The 17,256-nt window shown below is 42.5% G+C and overlaps 3 protein-coding genes across 7 annotated transcripts; all 3 read left to right on the forward strand.

The window, feature by feature from the left end:
- Window positions 1-1,066: 1,066 nt before the first annotated feature.
- On the forward strand, window positions 1,067-8,173 carry LOC146987638 (monoacylglycerol lipase abhd6-A-like). Of its 4 annotated transcripts, none has more exons than XM_085776899.1 (9): window positions 1,067-1,183; window positions 2,147-2,278; window positions 4,743-4,902; window positions 6,166-6,279; window positions 6,738-6,870; window positions 6,991-7,148; window positions 7,257-7,311; window positions 7,444-7,544; window positions 7,939-8,173. In XM_085776899.1, the coding sequence occupies exons 2-9, from the start codon at window positions 2,160-2,162 to the stop codon at window positions 8,116-8,118; spliced, it is 1,020 nt and encodes a 339-aa protein (XP_085633025.1). In that variant the 5' UTR covers window positions 1,067-1,183; window positions 2,147-2,159; the 3' UTR covers window positions 8,119-8,173. The 4 variants fall into 4 exon arrangements, with proteins under 4 accessions (XP_085633025.1, XP_085633026.1, XP_085633028.1 ...); XM_085776900.1 differs by having other exon boundaries at window positions 1,116-1,275; XM_085776902.1 differs by having other exon boundaries at window positions 1,137-1,190; window positions 2,155-2,278.
- A 1,915-nt stretch (window positions 8,174-10,088) lies between these two features.
- On the forward strand, window positions 10,089-14,609 carry rpp14 (ribonuclease P/MRP 14 subunit). Of its 2 annotated transcripts, none has more exons than XM_085776904.1 (6): window positions 10,089-10,177; window positions 11,494-11,622; window positions 11,743-11,827; window positions 12,204-12,280; window positions 12,409-12,487; window positions 13,649-14,609. In XM_085776904.1, the coding sequence occupies exons 2-6, from the start codon at window positions 11,531-11,533 to the stop codon at window positions 13,703-13,705; spliced, it is 390 nt and encodes a 129-aa protein (XP_085633030.1). In that variant the 5' UTR covers window positions 10,089-10,177; window positions 11,494-11,530; the 3' UTR covers window positions 13,706-14,609. The 2 variants fall into 2 exon arrangements, with proteins under 2 accessions (XP_085633030.1, XP_085633031.1); XM_085776905.1 differs by lacking the exon at window positions 10,089-10,177 and adding an exon at window positions 11,269-11,336 and having other exon boundaries at window positions 11,527-11,622.
- Window positions 11,743-14,609, forward strand: LOC146987640 (hydroxyacyl-thioester dehydratase type 2, mitochondrial-like). The gene is made up of 4 exons (XM_085776903.1): window positions 11,743-11,827; window positions 12,204-12,280; window positions 12,409-12,487; window positions 13,649-14,609. The coding sequence occupies exon 4, from the start codon at window positions 13,733-13,735 to the stop codon at window positions 14,216-14,218; it is 486 nt and encodes a 161-aa protein (XP_085633029.1). The 5' UTR covers window positions 11,743-11,827; window positions 12,204-12,280; window positions 12,409-12,487; window positions 13,649-13,732; the 3' UTR covers window positions 14,219-14,609.
- Window positions 14,610-17,256: the final 2,647 nt, after the last annotated feature.

Raw genomic sequence — 17,256 nt, forward strand, 5'->3', positions numbered from 1 at the left:
TGAGTCAAATTCATAAAGTAAAGGCCAATATCAGGACGTGACTTTTCTGGTTTTAATAAACTGGACAACCTTTGAAAGTGCTCTACTTCTGTGATAAGATAAAATAAAATAAAAATAATCACAAATTTGGTTAAAGCCTCGGTCAGTGCGAGCTTCCGCTACAAACAAGCTTAAAATATAGACTTCTTTAATTTTTTTCAGAACAATTTCTCATGTCGGGGCTTCAATACAAGAGGGACATTACACACAAGCAGTATGGAGGTATTTGGATGTTTTTTGGTGTGTCTTTTTGGACGAAGAAAGTTGGTAGAGTTGGTATGGTATGACAACCATTATATGGACAAATACTGCTGCACGGACCGCCCCCCCCCCCCCCCGTAACTCAGAGAAGGCATGGAGGACAATGAAAATTCTCACAGCTCGTAGTCGACATGAGGGTGAATAGATAATGAGTGAAATTTGAATTTTGGGTGAACTATCCCTTTAACCTTAGGGCTCTCGAGAGCCATTGAGGGTAAACCCTTGTTTCCAATGACGCCGAGAGCACATCAAATCAAATCAAACCAGCAGTCACATAGAGCACACATCATCAACAATTTAAGGATTTTTTTTTTGGAAGCAGTTACATTCAGAAGAGTGCATGTTGCTGACAAAGTTTTTAAACAGGTCCAGTAACAAATGAGATCGTTGTAGTCCTGATTCTGAATAGCTACTGTTTTAGCCTACTACTGAAAGCTGAGTCTGTCCGGGGAAGTGTTAGATAACCATTTGAACATGTTGGGTCATTTTGAGATGGCCAGTTCAGTAAATCACTATGGTATGGTGGTGTGAAACCAGTTAGTAGCCTAATGTAGCCTTTGTCTGTTCTGTTTGATAAGTTTAAGAAACTACATACAATCATATAGCCTAGGGGTCAGTTGGTCTAGTAGCCTATTACATGACAGTTATGACCTGAGGTGGTGGCGACCTCGTGTGGGCTCACATTGCTCTCACATGTGCGGGAAAACGATTCTTTGTTGTGCGTCCTACTGTACTTGAACACAGCACGGACGTCTCTTTTGTAGCTACTTCCCCTTTAAGTGCAGATGAAAGTGTGTTGGTTGTGTAATTTGGGTGAAAGAGGAGAAGGAGCGGATTGAATGGAGGACAGCCGGCGGTGACAGACCGAAGAGGACTCGGACAGGTACGGGGTCTCTGTGTACAGGTGACAACAGACGTCTGATACTGAACAAAGGCTTTGTTTCTATTCACGGCAGCGTCTGACTGAGCGACTGCGTGAGTGTAGCTACTGTAGTTATGTGTTCATTAATCCTGCAGTGTCCGTGTTGTGTTCAGGTTTGATGTTATGTGTTCAACAACACGTTAACGTGACTTTTCAGAGAATAGGAGGACCAGTCAGAGTACAGGTGTGTTTGACATGTGTGGTCTTTACCGCTGCTTTAGGACCTCTGTTTCACCTCTGAACCTTCAAAATAAAATGTAGCTAAGGCAAAACTAACAGGAAACCAGTGAACTCGACGATAGGTGAAGTTCCGTTTCTGCCTCTGTAGTGTAAACTAAAATGTCATTTTCAGGCCTTTTTCTTTGCTGCTGCCGATTACACGTTTTTTGATTGTTTGTTTGTTTTTGACAGCCATCGCTTCATATTACTTCACCACAGTCCCTCTGTCTTGAGGCTAAAAACGTTCACAAACTTCTCTGAGCTTATTAACAAGGCTACTGTAGCCTACTTGTACAATTAGCTACACATAGACAAAGAGATTATTATGACAGGCTTTTTACAAAAATCTAATATTAAATCAAAAATGCACAGAATTCTTGAATATATAAATAAAATGTATTGTTGTTGTTGTTGTTGTTGTTAATTGGTCACTATATGCTTGTATGTGGACTTATACTTAAAGTGGCCTAATGCATGTCTTTAAACAGTGCAGGGGTCTGTGATGCTGATTTTGACCATGTAGCAATAACAGAAACTTACATAAAGCTGCTTTAATGGTTGGACAGAAGAAATGGTGAAACTACCTTTAAGATCATCATAGCCATCATTACATCAGTGAGCTGACAGGCCCCATCAGCATCTACTGTCCAAACACAGAGCTATTTGACCTAAGATGATGATGTCTGTGTATGTCTTATTCTAAAGGGAGTGAGCAGCTATGGAGCTGGGTGCGACTAAGACAATAATGCTCGCAGGAGGTGTTGTGGTTCTACCCGTCCTCGCCTTCATCACCTCCCTCGTCTTCTGGCCAGGAGTCCTCCTGAAGGCCTACAACTGGTAAAAACACACAATACAGAACTACAACAGAAATACAGCTGGATAACAATGGTTTACATTGACTAATATATTAAGAAACTGATGAAATGATACAATATAAACTGACACACTCAACAGCCGTCTGAGTATCAGTGTTCATAGCAGATGCTGATTTGGAACGTCTGCCCCTAATATCAGTGTAGGCCTATTATAACAAAGCAAAGTGAGACTGCTGGGGTTTTCTACTGAGATTATGTTAATTACATTTTATGGATCACATGAACTGTTAATCATTTTGTTGATGTTTACCAAAAATAACAGAAATTCCTTTGTCATTATTATTATTATTATTATTATTATTATTATTATTATTATTATTATTATTATTATCATTAATACATCAAAGTTAGTGCCTCATGTTTAGTAGGCTAGTTGGTAGTTTATTACACAACTCTACAACTTAGCCGTAGATTTATATTTAAGCTAAGAGAATTAAAAACATTTCCATAAAGAACATTTTCCTCTCAGGCATGAACACAAGTAAAAGTACTTGCACTTTAAATAGCTCAGTTTTCTATTCTCAAAAATTCTGAGAAAAACTATGAAATCGAAAATGTGCATGTGATATGAAATTGTGACAAAACAAAGTCAGAAAAACGCCTCTGACTTGAGTTTAAGTTAATTGAAAAAACATGTTTACAGGACGAAACATTAACTAAAAATATAAAATGGCTAAAGGGCTGAAATGTCGGCTTTGACTGTGGTGATTCCTCCTCAGGCTGAGATTCAGGAGGTTTGTCCACGCTGATGTTGTCACTGTGTGATCGCTAAGCTGTGCCCGACTTTGGCCTCTGCACACGCACAACACAAAGGTCAAGTGTGTGGTGGTGACGGCCTAACGAATGCATTTCCTGGGCTGCCTTCCCAGCGGTCGGGATGAGGGGATTATGGGGCAATCCTGGTCACAACAGGGTTCATTTACAGTGGAAAAGCAGTGTGAAAATGTTTCCTTTGATAGCCCAAAACTGTTTGTAGTTACAGCAGTTCATTACACAAATAATGGCAAAAAGTCATTTAACTACTTGAATCACTGTGCACATCTAAGTGTAACTGAACTACTGTACCAGTAAACTACTGAAAAATGTGGATGTGGAAATTTAGGAAAGCTGTTGTAGGAAATCTAAGTGATCTCCATGACAATTATTACATCATGCACCCCCCACCCCCCACCCCTTGTTAACCCTAACCCTAACCGAACATCTACAGATAGGATTTATTTTTATTTAGTTAATTTTTTAATATATGATTTCATTCTTCCTTTAAATTGATTTAAATTATGTTTATATTGACATCTTCAGTTGATAAAAAACCTTTTTTTGTCTGAACACATTATCGTACTGTTGTAAAGACATTCACCCCAGACTTTTTATTTTAATTTCTTTCTTTTTTTAGTCACAGTGTCCACAATACACTCTTATTGTGAAGGAACCTAGACTTTTTGTAGTGTGACCTCTCCTGTTGGACTTTGTCCGAGTTGTAAAGAAAAAAAAGATAATTGTTGCTATTCTCTCTCTCTCTCTCTCTCTCTCTCTCTCTCTCTCTTACACTCAGAGACACACTGCTGAGTCACTGTCATGTAACACTTATATCAGCAGTTTTGTAATTTGAATAAAAGTTGAAGATCAAGCGGCAAAACCCTGAAAATCTTACATAAAAACAGTTAGGACATACAGTAATAAAATGACCAACCTGGGGCAAGGAAGAGAAAATATCTAGAAGAATATCCCAGATTAATAATGTATTGGTAACTTACATTATGACCTGTATCACATATGCAGCCAATACATTTTGTACAGAGGATGAATAACACTATTGTGATCGCTTTTCCTCCGGCACTCCCTCAAGGTCGCATCATTTGTGGCTTTCAGTGAACTACCTCAGCAATAGTTGAATGATTGTCATGACTCTGATATAAAAGTCCATGACCCCCGGGGAGAGCTAAAATAACTGCGCTGCTCAGGGCATCAGGTTCATTCCCCTCAGTGTCAGCTTTATTTTGTCTAGAGCTAATCAGTGAATATGATCACCATAACAAGCAAAATCAAGATGCCAACATCTAACACAGTTACAGCTTTATGTAGTGAACATACAGAGTTAGGTTTGAGGGGAACACATGATGTTTTCGTCCAGAGTGGCACAAGGTCTATATATAACAGCTATTGGCCAGACTTGCAGTATCTCCTTATCGCATCCTGCCCCCTCTAGCGCCTCCTCTGGACAAAAGTTGCAGTATAAACTCCACTTAAACTACAATCATAACTTTAAGGTGTCGTAGTTCATTGTAAGTTGCCCTCTGGTTAATCATGAAATGTTTTTTGTTCTCTGCAACAAGTTAAATCGTTGTTTCTGTTTAACCTTTGAGGAAAGACAAGCTAATTAATTGAAATGCACGTGATAACTCCCAGTGATCTATAATCCTCTGCAGGTACTGGCGTCAGAGGTTGGGTCTGGTGGTCCGCTACTCTTACAGCGGAAGTTACCGCTTCTGTTATTCCAGTCGTGGGACACCAGGGGGCACCACGCCATCACTGCTGCTGCTTCATGGTTTCTCTGCCACCAAAGACATGTGGCTTCCCGTCGTCAAGGTAACACAAAAAGTGCAAGAGGCTGTGCCTATCCATCCATCTATCTAACCACTTATCTGAGGTCGGGTCATGAACAGATCCAAGATATAATCTCTCCACCTGCTCCTCGGTCCGCCCCGTGGCCTCCTCCCAGCTCTGTCTGTGTGTATTGTTATTACACATAACCCAGACTCTCATAGCAATGAACTGGCTTAACTTGATAACTAACCAGCTAACGGCTCAAACATTAGCACTGACAGCAAGGATGAAAAATATCTACAATGACTCACAAAGAACGTGACATAAATTTGAAGAGTTAAAGCAGAAGTAAGCGATCCGGTCGTTTTGGCTAATGCTGCGTTCCAGGCAGGCTTTTGAAACCGTAAATTACAGCTTCAAGTCACAATTTACGACTTTGTAGCGTTCCAGGCAACCCACTCGTGTTTTTCCGACCTGTTTTACCGGTGAAAGTCACTATAACGGCCACTCGTAACTTCCGACCCGTGAAGTCGTACCAGTACGTCTTTTTTTACTGGTACGACTTCACAGGTCGGAAAAATACGAGTTGCACGCACCATAACAGTCCTCGTCCCTACGTCACCACATTCACGGCGTCCCTTGGCTGCACACACAGCCCTGCATGCCGTTCTCTCTCCTCATTGGATAAAAACTGTAGGATACGATAAATGTTTTCTCCTCGGCTCAGAGCAGAGCAGAGGGACTGAGAGACCCGTGTTTCAGACCAAACACTCTATGTAAGTGATTGCTGTCGGAAGATATAACTATTTAAGACTTATATTAACACAAATATATCACTTACTTCTGCTTTAATTAGGCAAAAAACATACTATTATATGAACTAAATACCTTAGGTTTAGTTTTTTTAGTTTTTTTTTAACTCAAAATTTGTCCGTTTGCCACAGCACTAATGTGCCAAATGTGGGGTAAGAGCTCAACTGAGCAGGTAAAGCGTGAAGCAGATGATATGACTTGATAAATGATAGGAAATCGAACTGATAAAGAACATAGACAGGGATTATGGAGACAAGGAAGAAAAGAAAGCATAATAGAGGACAGAAAGAATGAGAGATGAATAAAATGAAGAAATGATTGAGGGAAAGATGGAAAGAAAGGGAGAGGAATACAACGTTGACTACATACTTATCCTTCTTCTTTGGAGGAGGGTCTGGCGAGCGAGACTAACTGCATACTGACCTGTCAGTGTGAACATGTTACCTGCCTCTCATTTGTGTCGGTTTTGGGTGTGTTTGTTTTCTGCTGCAGCACCTTCCTAGGAACCATCATGTGGTGTGTGTGGACATGCCCGGACATGAGGGGACGAGCCGCACCTGTGCTGAGGACTATAGCATCGAGGGTCAGGTTGGCCGGATCCACCAGGTCTGTACACAACCTGAACTAACATGGGGGAAAGTTAGGGGCAAGTTGTACTATAAAGACTTGGTAAGGTAAATAATGATCTCATGTCTGTGTGTGAAGTATAAGAGTCAGGGTTGGTTATCTTCTAGCTTGGCTTAGTGTAAACACTGGAAACAATTGGAAACAGGGTTAGCCTGACTTTGACTAGAGTGTAAAAACACACCTAACAACATGTGTGTTGTATCTCATTGGTTTAATCAGAACTATGAAAACAACCCTTTGTGTTTTTGGTGAGAGTTCAGTACAGGAACTAGTTTTTTGTGTGTGTGTGTGTGTGTGTGTGTTGTGCAGCTTGTAAAGTACCATCCGTCCTGCCTGAACAGAGACTAAAGCTAAAACCTGTGTGCTGCACAGGGCACTGGACTGACAGATACACTGTTGTTCTCAATAAAGTAGGTGACACTTCTCTGTCTGTGCAGTTTGTGCAGAGCGTCGGCCTGGATAAAAAACCCTTTCACCTGGTCGGCACGTCGATGGGTGGGAACGTGGCCGGGGTGTACGCTGCCCGCCACCCAGCTCACCTGTCCAGTGTCAGCTTGGTGTGTCCTGCAGGTAAACTCAACATGATGCTTCTGTGTTTAACCTCCAGACTCAAACATGACACTGTTTCATGAAGCAGGATACTGATGCATTGCATTTTTCCTCCTCCTCCTCCTTCTTTCTGTTCTTCAGGCCTAGTTTATCCGACAGAGTCTGAGTTCATCATTCGTCTTAGGGAGATGGAGAAGAATCAGGAGCAGGACAGGATTCCTCTGATCCCCACCAGTCTTCAGGAGTTGGAGGACATGCTGAGACTCTGCTGTCACACCCCTCTCAACCTCCCCAAACAGGTACGGGACTAAAGGCTAAAATCCAAATTAAGACTCTTCCAAGGCGTCACATACATTGGTTCCTGAATGTACAGGGTCAGTAAGTCATGGATGTGTGTGTGTTGTCAGGTAATGCGAGGACTTCTGGACAACAGACTCCCCAGCAACGATTTCTACAGAGAAGGTCAGTCTGCTGCACACAGCAGTTATTTTACACTGCACACACATCTACACAATATGTTGTGTGTTTATGTAGTGGTAACTTTTTTATCTGCGTATAAATTTGTTGATTAACATGAGTGAGTGTGTGTTTCAGTGTTCATGGAGATCGTTGGGGAGAAGTCTCGTCACTCGCTGCAGGAAAATCTCCACCTGATCACGGTGCCTCTGCAAGTCATCTGGGGGACAGAAGACCAGGTAGATGAATCACAGCAACTGGTCATGTAGAAAGTAGTTGTGTTCATAATAATAATAATAAGCAGTGTGTTTAAAAAAGTGAGTGAAGCTCAAAAGCCTTATAATAGCTTTTATTTCCATACATGCAAATGCATTGGGAACACTGCACATTGTAAATCAAAACTAGGAAAAATTCATCAAATGTGTTATTACTTTACAGAAAGGGGGATATTATGCTGTTAGCAGTGTCAGAAACTCAAACATCTCCTGTAAAAACTGAGATATTTTATTCTGACCTATGTTTGACTGGAATTGTACATTGACATCCACAGAGCCGCTGATGTGGCTAATAAGGTGTGAAAATAACAAATCCACAAACATGCGGAGCTCCTAATGAACTTGTCTGCTCTCTCAGGTGTTGGATGTGTCGGGGGCGGCCGTGCTGCAGGCGGCGCTGCCGAGCTGCCACGTGGAGCTGCTGGACAACTGTGGTCACTCTGTGGCTTTGGAGCGACCCAGAAAAGCTGCTAAGCTCATCGCAGACTTCCTGTTAGCACAGGAAGTCAATGGAGAAGACGCTAAGAAGCACTGTTGAATTTTTTTAAAAATTGTACACTGACCCCTGACCTCAAGATGGATGATGTAGGCAAGAAGAGTGATTGTGATGATGAGGATGATTAAGATAATGATGATGTAAGCAGCAATGAAGGTTATGATTGTGGTGATGATTCTCTTTTATAGTTTATTCTAAGACTTTTCTACGACTTTAGATAATGAAAATTAAATGAATGCCCCAAAATAGCACTTATCAGCATATACCAGTGAAATATTCCTGAAGTGTTTACCAGGTTGGATCTCACACACACAGCTCCACTGTGTGTAGGAGGCTGTGCTTTTTGTTTCAGACGTTCATGTTGAATGAAAACATTCCACATTAGGACTTTGCACATTTCTCTTTCAGAAAACTGTACTGTTTCATTGTTGTCTCAGAATGGCTGGCGTCTGTGTTACATCTCCTGCTGGGACCTGACTGCATATTTAACCTCATGAAAAACATTGTATGTGAATGAACTGTGTGGTTTATGTACGTATAATTTTTATCCTCTTAGTTTAAAAAGTAAAAAGGTTGATAAATGAAGTGATTCCATCCTTTTAGAATTTGTCAATGGGTGACAAAATTAAAACCAAATAAGTTAAAAGAATTAAAGAATACTTGATTGATTGATTGATTGATTGATTGATTGTTGGAAACCTGGACGCTGGTGTGTTTTTTCCTTAGTTTGCATCAAAACTTTTCCACATTTACATACACCTTCTACAAGAAACAATATTCCCAATCAAGCTTGTTGCAAGAAATACATCTTACCTCACAACCTCATCATTCACAACCTTGAAAAGTTATTTAAATCAATCGAACCATCCGCAAAGTTTAGAAGAGACATCAATCATAAGTGGGAGAACAACTCACAGGTTTTATAACAAAATGGTTTGCAATGACTGGTTTCATGTAGGCCTATTTTATATAGTTATCGTGTTTTGTATTTATGTAAAACCTATAGGCCTACAATAGCTGTCATATAAAATTGGAACATGTTCATTTCAAATCTATATCACACTATTATTTTGCACACCTTTGATATGGCTGGATGTTATGGTGCATTCATGTAATATCAGCAAAATTGTAAGTTTTTACGCTGTATTCGTTGACATCCGTGTTGACAGTACAGTAGTAGTTGTTTAGGTGGCTGGGACCATTACCTGAAACATAAAGAACATTTTATTTTCTCTTAACCTGGTGGTCATATCACATCCGACTATCAATTTAATTTACCTACTTTTGTTTTACGCATTTGTAGCACATGGTCACCAAATAAAGCCAGGTTTTCACAAACAGCGTATAGCTCTGTTAAGTATGATGATGGATTGCTTTAGTGTCATTGCTGAATCCTTACCGACAACGGTGGTGCATTAAAGCAGAAGTAAGTGATATATTTGTGTTAATATAAGTCTTAAATAGTTATATCTTCCGACAGCAATCACTTACATAGAGTGTTTGGACCGAAACACGGGTCTGTCAGTCACTCTGCTCTGCTCTGAGCCAAGGAGAAAACATTTATCGTATCCTACAGTTTTTATCCAATGAGGAGAGAGAACGGCATGCAGGGCTGTGTGTGCAGCCAAGGGACGCCGTGAATGTGGTGACGTAGGGACGAGGACTGTTCAAGGAAACTCGTAACTCGTGTTTTTCCGACCTGTGAAGTCGTACCAGTTCAATCCGGTACGAGTTCACGGGTCGGAAGTTACGAGTGGCTGTTATAGTGCACTTTCACCGGTAAAACAGGTCGGAAAAACACGAGTGGGTTGCCTGAAACGCTACAAAGTCGTAAGTTGTGAGTTGAAGCTGTAATTTACGGTTTCAAAAGCCTACCTGGAACGCAGCATTAGCCAAAACGACCGGCTCGCTTACTTCTGCTTTAATTTACAGCCATTCGGCCTAAATGTTACATGTGTCCGACTCGGAGTAAAGCCCGTGAACGCATCACAGCAACAGCAGCGCATGCGCGGGTTCGAAGTTTGCTGCTGCTCGGACGCAGAGAGAGTTGAACACAACTAGACACAACACACACTGTTATCTCTTGGTGTCTGCGCCTCAGGTGAGTAAAATATTGCAGCTTTTTTGTTGTCGCCGGTCACAACAACACTGTTTGTTAGCAGTTAGTTTTGTTAGGTGGACACAGTGTTGTCGTAGCGACGAGCTGGTGTCAGTTAAGTTGGTTAGTCTGTTCAGCTAGCGGCCGTTTGACCTCCTGTTAGCTGGTTTAGCTTCCCGTGCTACAAACATGAGTTTAACACGTCACTGGTTCGTCACAATCAGCGGAGACACGTGTTGATTTGTGGTGATGACGATACATTTTGTATGATGTGGTCACCACTCTGACTCGACACAGCTAACCATGCAGCAAACCACCCAAACAAGGATGAAAAACAGTAGTGAGTGACGATAAACATACGTCACTGCTGTGCGACACCTGAGAGCCATGTGCAAACAACAGGCTCGTTCGAGATGAGCCAGGCGTGCGCAGAATCGATCGCCGGTGACCAGCGCACAATGCATGCCGGTTAGATTTGTGTCCGACTTGATCCCGACTTGCTCTGACGTCATACACGCGCCTGCAACGATAACCTCACGAGATCAAGGCGGCCGCAGCTTTTAGAGCCAGGCGCCGCAGTTGCTCTCCACCATCAGACTGCTCTCCACCGACTGCAACCGCCTGCAAGCCTCAGGGCATGATGGGAAACGCACCGGATCACGAGCTGATTGGCTCTTAGTTAGGACTGCAAACACTACGTGTTGTTGTATGAGATGCTAGATTATATGAACCTACTGCTTAAAAAAAATATTCACACTGAGTCAAACTTATATCCTGAGAAATATATTGGTTATTTATTGGACAATTGCAGTACAGCATAAGAAATATATACTTTGGTGACTTCCTGTTTGTATTGACGGCGGCTGGAAACTGTCCGACTTGACTGCAGCTTTCTGTCACCACCCCCTGCTGCTGCCGCCTGCTCTCGCCGACCGTCCAGGCGAGGCGCAGTTCATCTCGAACGAGCCTAACCTTTACAAGCCTGGGCAAATGGCATTATGTTGTCTTGGGAAAGTTTGTGGTCATTAATCTGAAACATCAGACAGGCCTTCGTGTTTGACTTAATTGTGTTTTTGTTGTAGCTGCTTTTCTTTAAACTGTGGTGGTTTGTGTTTAGCCTGAAGTCAGCTGATTGACCTGCTGTTCATCACTGGAGAATAGAGTAGAATAGAGAATACTTTATTCATCCCTAGCAGGGAAATTCAAGTTAGTCCAGTAGCTCACACAACAATGACAAAAAAGATGAACACAAAAAACATTTTAACAAGTGTTATATAAAACGATTGCAGCAGGAACAAATGATCTCTTAAATCTTTCAGTTCTAGAGGGAGGCCGAGTCACTGATGCTTTAGTATCATGAGACCTGTGGACAAGAAGGACGAATCTGCTGTTTACCAACGGGTCGTGTTGAAGAACGCCTCGCCGTACCACTACATGAAGGTCTGCCTGTAAGTCACTGCTGGATGGTTTTTGTGTTTGGTAGAAAATTCACTGTGTATGGTAAATAGAGCATATTTATTCAGAATCACTGTACACTCATCACTAATCATATTTCTGTGTGTGTATAGTGTCCTGGAGGATGAGTCTACCAAACTGAGTGCAGTTGAATTGAAGCAGTTCATCATCACAGGCCTGAAGAGCCTGTTTGGAGAGGTGAGATCATTAACAGGGCTGGGGTCTCTGGTTTGGCTCCACCCACATCTGAACAGTGTGGGATTTTTGCACAGAAACAGTCCAGACCTGTGAATGGAAGCCTCCAGACGATCTCAAGCTGGTGCTTAAATTGGCTTTTGTGATCAATAGAAAGTATATAAAAGTCTCATCTAAATCTTCAGAGTTGCTGGTATCGATAATGTATCTACCTCAGTGCATGGTGGGTAGCATTCAAGCACAGAGCTGCAACCCCTCATTCTGAACTGAAGCTAAGAGCAGTGGCAGATAAACAGCCAACTCGAGGTGCAGAGAGAGAGGTTTTGTTTTTTGTTTAAGATGTTAACAATTTAGCTCATGTATATTATATGTTCCTCAGGTGGGAGCAGCTCTGAGTTTTGACCTGTTGAAGTACGATGAAGACAGCCTCACTGGTGTTCTTCGCGTTGGCAGCAGGTGAGTTTCAGTCATCAGCAGGACAGGAACAAGTTTCCACTTCTGTGTCATCTCCTATGTGAAACTACCTGCTACTGATAATGGAACTTGACTAGATGTTTTTTTGTTGTGTGTGTGTGTGTTGTTAGGGGTTTGGTGAAGTTGTGGAGCTCCCTGACCCTGCTGGGCTCCTACCAGAACCAGGCCTGTGCCTTCAGAGTGCTGCAGGTTAGCAGACTTCCTTTCCACTGAGCACAGCTCTTGTTTGTGCAAACAGAAACAGGTGTATTCTTCTTCTCTAGTGGCTCAGACGCTAGAAGTGATTAAAGACAGCTTGTCACTTTCACCCGTTTTCTGATCATTTAGATTCTTCTTGGAGGTATGAATAACATTTCAAAGTGATTTGGGCCTGTTAAAAAACTCATGCACACAGTTTGCCTTCATAGTTCATAAATATGATTTATGGTGTGCTTGTGTTAGTGAATAGATAGTCTCGCTCGCCAGACCCTCCTCCAGAAAAGAAGGAGAGTCTGGCTGCTCCGCCTATGATTCTGCGATCAGAGAAAAAAACGCTCCGGCCGTTTGGAATTCTTTCAACCAGTCACAATCGTTGTGATCGGCGCCGTAGCAACGGTGCGCTTGCAAAATATTGCCGGTTGGAAACTGGATTTCGGTCCGCGGTGTAACGACGGTCGGCAACCGTTGACGGATATTTCTTCCTCTGTTCAGTTCATGACACGGATGTATAATAGATCCATGGTTCGGTTTCTGTTGTTGTTTGTTGATGTTTCCCTTTACCGGGCGGACTGTGAAAGCTGCAGCACGGAGGCGGGACTTCCGCCGGGTGGCTCGTTCCGACCAATCAGAGGCTAATCGCAGCAACGCACTTCCGTCAGGCCTAGCCTCGCATCACCAGGCTCTTCAGACAAGCGAAGAGCCTGGTGTCCGTTACCTCGAATTTCGTCTGCATTCTGGTTCCTGTCTGTAGCGGAAACCAAAATCACCAAATTCACCAAAATAAAAGTGTTCACCAACATAAAACTTATAAAATAAACATTAACTTGTAATAGAATAAAAGCAAAATGTTAACTTAATGGCTCGGGGACTTTCTTGTAAATTATATTCCTTAAATTAAAGAGTTTTACCGCATTTTATTAGCTCGGTGCTTTTATTTTGACGGAAAGGCCTGTCTCTCTCGCCCTGGATCTGTTTCCTACCAAAACAGCGAGTCAACGGCCCCAGACTAGTCAGGCCAGACTAGTGAATAGATGTAACAGAACAATTAAAGTGCAGAACATAGAATGTAAATAGAAACCTTAAGTTATGTTTTCCTACAGCTATGTTCCCCAGACTTGTCAGGTTGACAGGTTTCTCTTGCGTCCTCTACAGGTGTCGCCCTTCTTGCTGGCGCTGTCAGGAAACAGCCGAGAGCTGCAGCTGGACTGAAGGAGGCGGAGCGTCGTTTCCTTTAGGATGAGTTTCATATGGAGGAGAGTCTTTAACAAGCCGCGGCTCTGCCTCACTTCCATCGCAGTAGCTCCTCCCCTCCGCCGCCTCCTCCACGTCGGCCAGCGCGCGTCCCTCACCAAAGCCTTCTCCTCCCGCGATGTGGAGCTGTTCGCCGAGCTGACGGGCGACAACAACCCCCTCCACCTGGATCCGGCCTACGCCAGGACCACCTCCTTCGAGACTCCCATAGTCCACGGCGTCCTCATCAACGGCCTGATCTCCGCCGTGCTCGGCACAAAGATGCCCGGCCACGGCTGCGTCTTCCTGCACCAGGAGATTCGCTTCCCGGCGCCGCTGTACGTCGGCGAGGAGGTGCTGGCCGAAGCCGAGGTCCTCAAGATCAAGATGTCATTCGCCTTGATCACTGTGACGTGCTCGGTGAAGGACAAGGTGGTCATGGCGGGTGAGGTGATGGTGATGATGCCAGAGGATCAGCAGAAGAAGGGATGAGAGGAGGGAAGGAGTAGATTAGGAAAGAGGTCAGAGGTCACAGCAGCCTGACCGTAGCCAGACCAGATGATGTGATTAAACATCATCTCCTGAGTTTATTTGTTACTGGTTTGCAGCAGCGTTTCTACTCAGAGGAAACTGCTGTATGTCGATTTAGTTTTGCTGCTTTAGATGATGTTCTCGAACCATGACAAGAATTACATGTGGACACTTACCAAAGAGACAAGTCACTGATTAATCGTTGAGCGTCTGCATATTGTTGGCCCTACTCTCTGTGTGTGTTTGACTGAACATGTGAAATTTTCATTTGGAATACAAATGCTGTTTTCATTGAATTTATACAGTCCATTTACGTCTTATCATGGTTTAAATACAGTTTTTCTGTCAAATTTACTTAGTGTCTCCATGTCTCTTCATCTAAAACCTTGGTGTGTGTGTGTATGTGTGTGTTTTTTCTTCTGCAAATGGTAGATGAGTTGCCAGACAAATGAATTTCACTTTGGGGATTAATAAAGTCATTCTTTTAGTACTGTACTGTATTCTTATTTTTTATATGTTGTACCACTCACAAAAAGTTAGGGATATTCAACTTTTGTGTGAAATTTATGGAGAATGTAAAAAGTTCATGCTACAGTGATATATATCATGAAAGTATGGCATTCAAGTAGAAGTTATGGAATGGTCATTTCTTCATCTCAAACTATTTATTGAAACAAAAGCTGACATCAGTGGTGGGCATACCACAACAAAAATTGTCAATGTCTCAATAAGTTGTCCCAAGAACGTCCACTTCTCTTCCCTTCTGTGACTCTGTTGCAACCTGCCGATGACACTCTGAATGACTGTTTAAATGCAAATTGTCATTGAACCAGAACATTTCGATTCATGGATCAGACACTTGTGATTTTTGTTAATCACTTTGTTAGAGAACATGTTAGTACTGAAACACTGAACAGTTGGACATGTGCATTCAAAAGTTTAGAGAAAGGGGGCGGTGTTTAGCTCAGTTGGTAGAGCACCCGCCCCATGTGTTGAGGCTATAGTCCTCACTGCAGGCGGCCCCGGTTCGAAACCCATGTCGAACGGCCCTATCCTGTGTGGCAGCACCCGTCCAGCCCCAAACCATGACACTCCCATCACCATGCTTGACCGTGGGCAAGACCTACTCCTCACCTGGTTGCCGCCACACATGCTTGACACCATCTGAACCAAAAAAGTTTGTCTTGGTCTCATCAAACCACAGGACATGGTCCCCCTTGTCTTCAGCAAACTGCGGCCTTTCTTGTGCATCATCTTTAGAAGAGGCTTCCTTCTGGGACGACAGCCATGCAGACCAATGGATGCAGTGTGTGGCGTATGGTCTGAGCACTGACAGACCCCCCACCCCTTCAACCTCTGCAACATGCTGCAGAGGTAGAAGGGGTGGGCGAGCCTGTCCCCTAACTCAATTGTGACACACTGAAGCAGAGCATGACCCCCTGCCTTCAGAAACTGGGCCCAGGGCAGTAGTCCACCATGATAACGACCCCAAACACACCTCCAAGACGACCACTGCCTTGCTAAAAGACACTAAGGTGATGGACTGTCCAACATGTCTCCAGACCTAAACCCTACTGAGCGTCTGTGGGACATCCTCAAATGGTGGAGGAGCACAAGGTGTCTAACCTCCACCAGCTGTGTGATGTCATCACGGAGGAGTGGAAGAGGTTTTTACCTGTGAAGGTTACGCTGCACTTTAAACCCATTCTGAAATTTCATCAAAAAGCCAATATCCCTAACTCCGTGGTTCCCAACCTTTTTTGGCTCACAAATTTCTGGCGACCCCATGTGATCACGACCATCAATCAAGATGCTCATTTTATATTCTAGAAAGTGAAACTATAGAAAACAGTTGTTTAAGATTGTGTGTGGTGTTTTTTTTTTTTTTAAAGTAGGGGAGACCGGGGTTGGTTGGCACACTTTTCACTCTTTGCCATAGCACTCTGGCATCATTTATGTGAGAATACTCAAACCAGCATCAAATGAAAGGTTAAAGTGTCAGCTTTAACTAAACACATTTCCATGTCCACAGTTATATTCTAAAATCAATTTATTTATGAATAAAATCATACTGCGCACTTGTGCCAACCAGCCCCGACACGGGGTTGGTTGGCACACTTCATGGGGTTGGTTGGCACAATGTAAAAATGAATGGATGAAGCAACCAATATAATAATAAATTGGAAATTTAATTCCAATATATTCAAATTTAAGGAGATAGCATAGTGCATGCGTATAACACTAAAACAGGGCATTTAAGGCCACGAACAAGATAACACGTACACAGAACATCAAACAGTAAATGATTTGAGCTTCTTTATTTTTTTTTTTAAAGAGAAAATATTCAATGAACATATAATTTATTCTTAAATATAGCATATCACCTCTTTGTATTTTTATGTCTTTCCATCTCACTGTGTTTTAGATTTGCTGTGTGGGGTGGAAGCAGATTATTTACATTAAGGCCTATATAGAATCACTGGAATTACAGTATTGGCATATACAGGCTTTGTGGCCCATTTCACTGTATAAATCATGTGCCCATTTCTTGCACTCAGTGCACTAAATTGTATGAAATTATGTTTAATCACATTTAATATATGTATACTGCATTTTGGGGTTGGTTTGTGTGTGCCAACCAACCCCGACATGAGTGTGCCAACCAACCCCGACCAAAATAAACCCACTTTTGTGAATATATGATGTTGCCCAGTTAACATCACTCATCAAAGACTTTCAAGTTTCATATCAAATTGAAGCCGACTCCTATCTCTACAAACTGGAAGTAACACATGTCCAATATCTTTATCCAAAGCAATTTTATAACACTTTAAGTGCGGGGGGCAATTTTTTACTTTTGGTACTAAAAAACAGATTTTTTGCCCTCAGCAAAAAAGTGAGTAATTTTCAGATGTTTTAACAAACTAGATATATGCAGCTCAAAAAGATGATCATTTTGATGTCACATTTGTGAGTCTGTGACCAACAGGAGGCCAGAA

This window comes from Trachurus japonicus, chromosome 5 (assembly GCF_045865225.1).
Source record: "Trachurus japonicus isolate A0001 chromosome 5, Traja_1.0".
Taxonomy (NCBI): domain Eukaryota; kingdom Metazoa; phylum Chordata; class Actinopteri; order Carangiformes; family Carangidae; genus Trachurus; species Trachurus japonicus.

What these genes read in the sequence shown, in the direction of transcription:
- LOC146987638 (XM_085776899.1), top strand. Translation starts at nt 2,160, where the DNA reads ATGGAGCTGGGTGCGACTAAGACAATAATGCTCGCAGGAGGTGTTGTG. An exon ending in CTCCTGAAGGCCTACAACTG is followed by an intron (nt 2,279 to 4,742) that starts GTAAAAACACAC and finishes AATCCTCTGCAG; the next exon opens with GTACTGGCGTCAGAGGTTGG. An exon ending in TGTGGCTTCCCGTCGTCAAG is followed by an intron (nt 4,903 to 6,165) that starts GTAACACAAAAA and finishes TTTCTGCTGCAG; the next exon opens with CACCTTCCTAGGAACCATCA.
- rpp14 (XM_085776904.1), top strand. Translation starts at nt 11,531, where the DNA reads ATGAGACCTGTGGACAAGAAGGACGAATCTGCTGTTTACCAACGGGTC. An exon ending in TGAAGAGCCTGTTTGGAGAG is followed by an intron (nt 11,828 to 12,203) that starts GTGAGATCATTA and finishes TATGTTCCTCAG; the next exon opens with GTGGGAGCAGCTCTGAGTTT. An exon ending in GTGCCTTCAGAGTGCTGCAG is followed by an intron (nt 12,488 to 13,648) that starts GTTAGCAGACTT and finishes CGTCCTCTACAG; the next exon opens with GTGTCGCCCTTCTTGCTGGC.
- LOC146987640 (XM_085776903.1), top strand. Translation starts at nt 13,733, where the DNA reads ATGAGTTTCATATGGAGGAGAGTCTTTAACAAGCCGCGGCTCTGCCTC.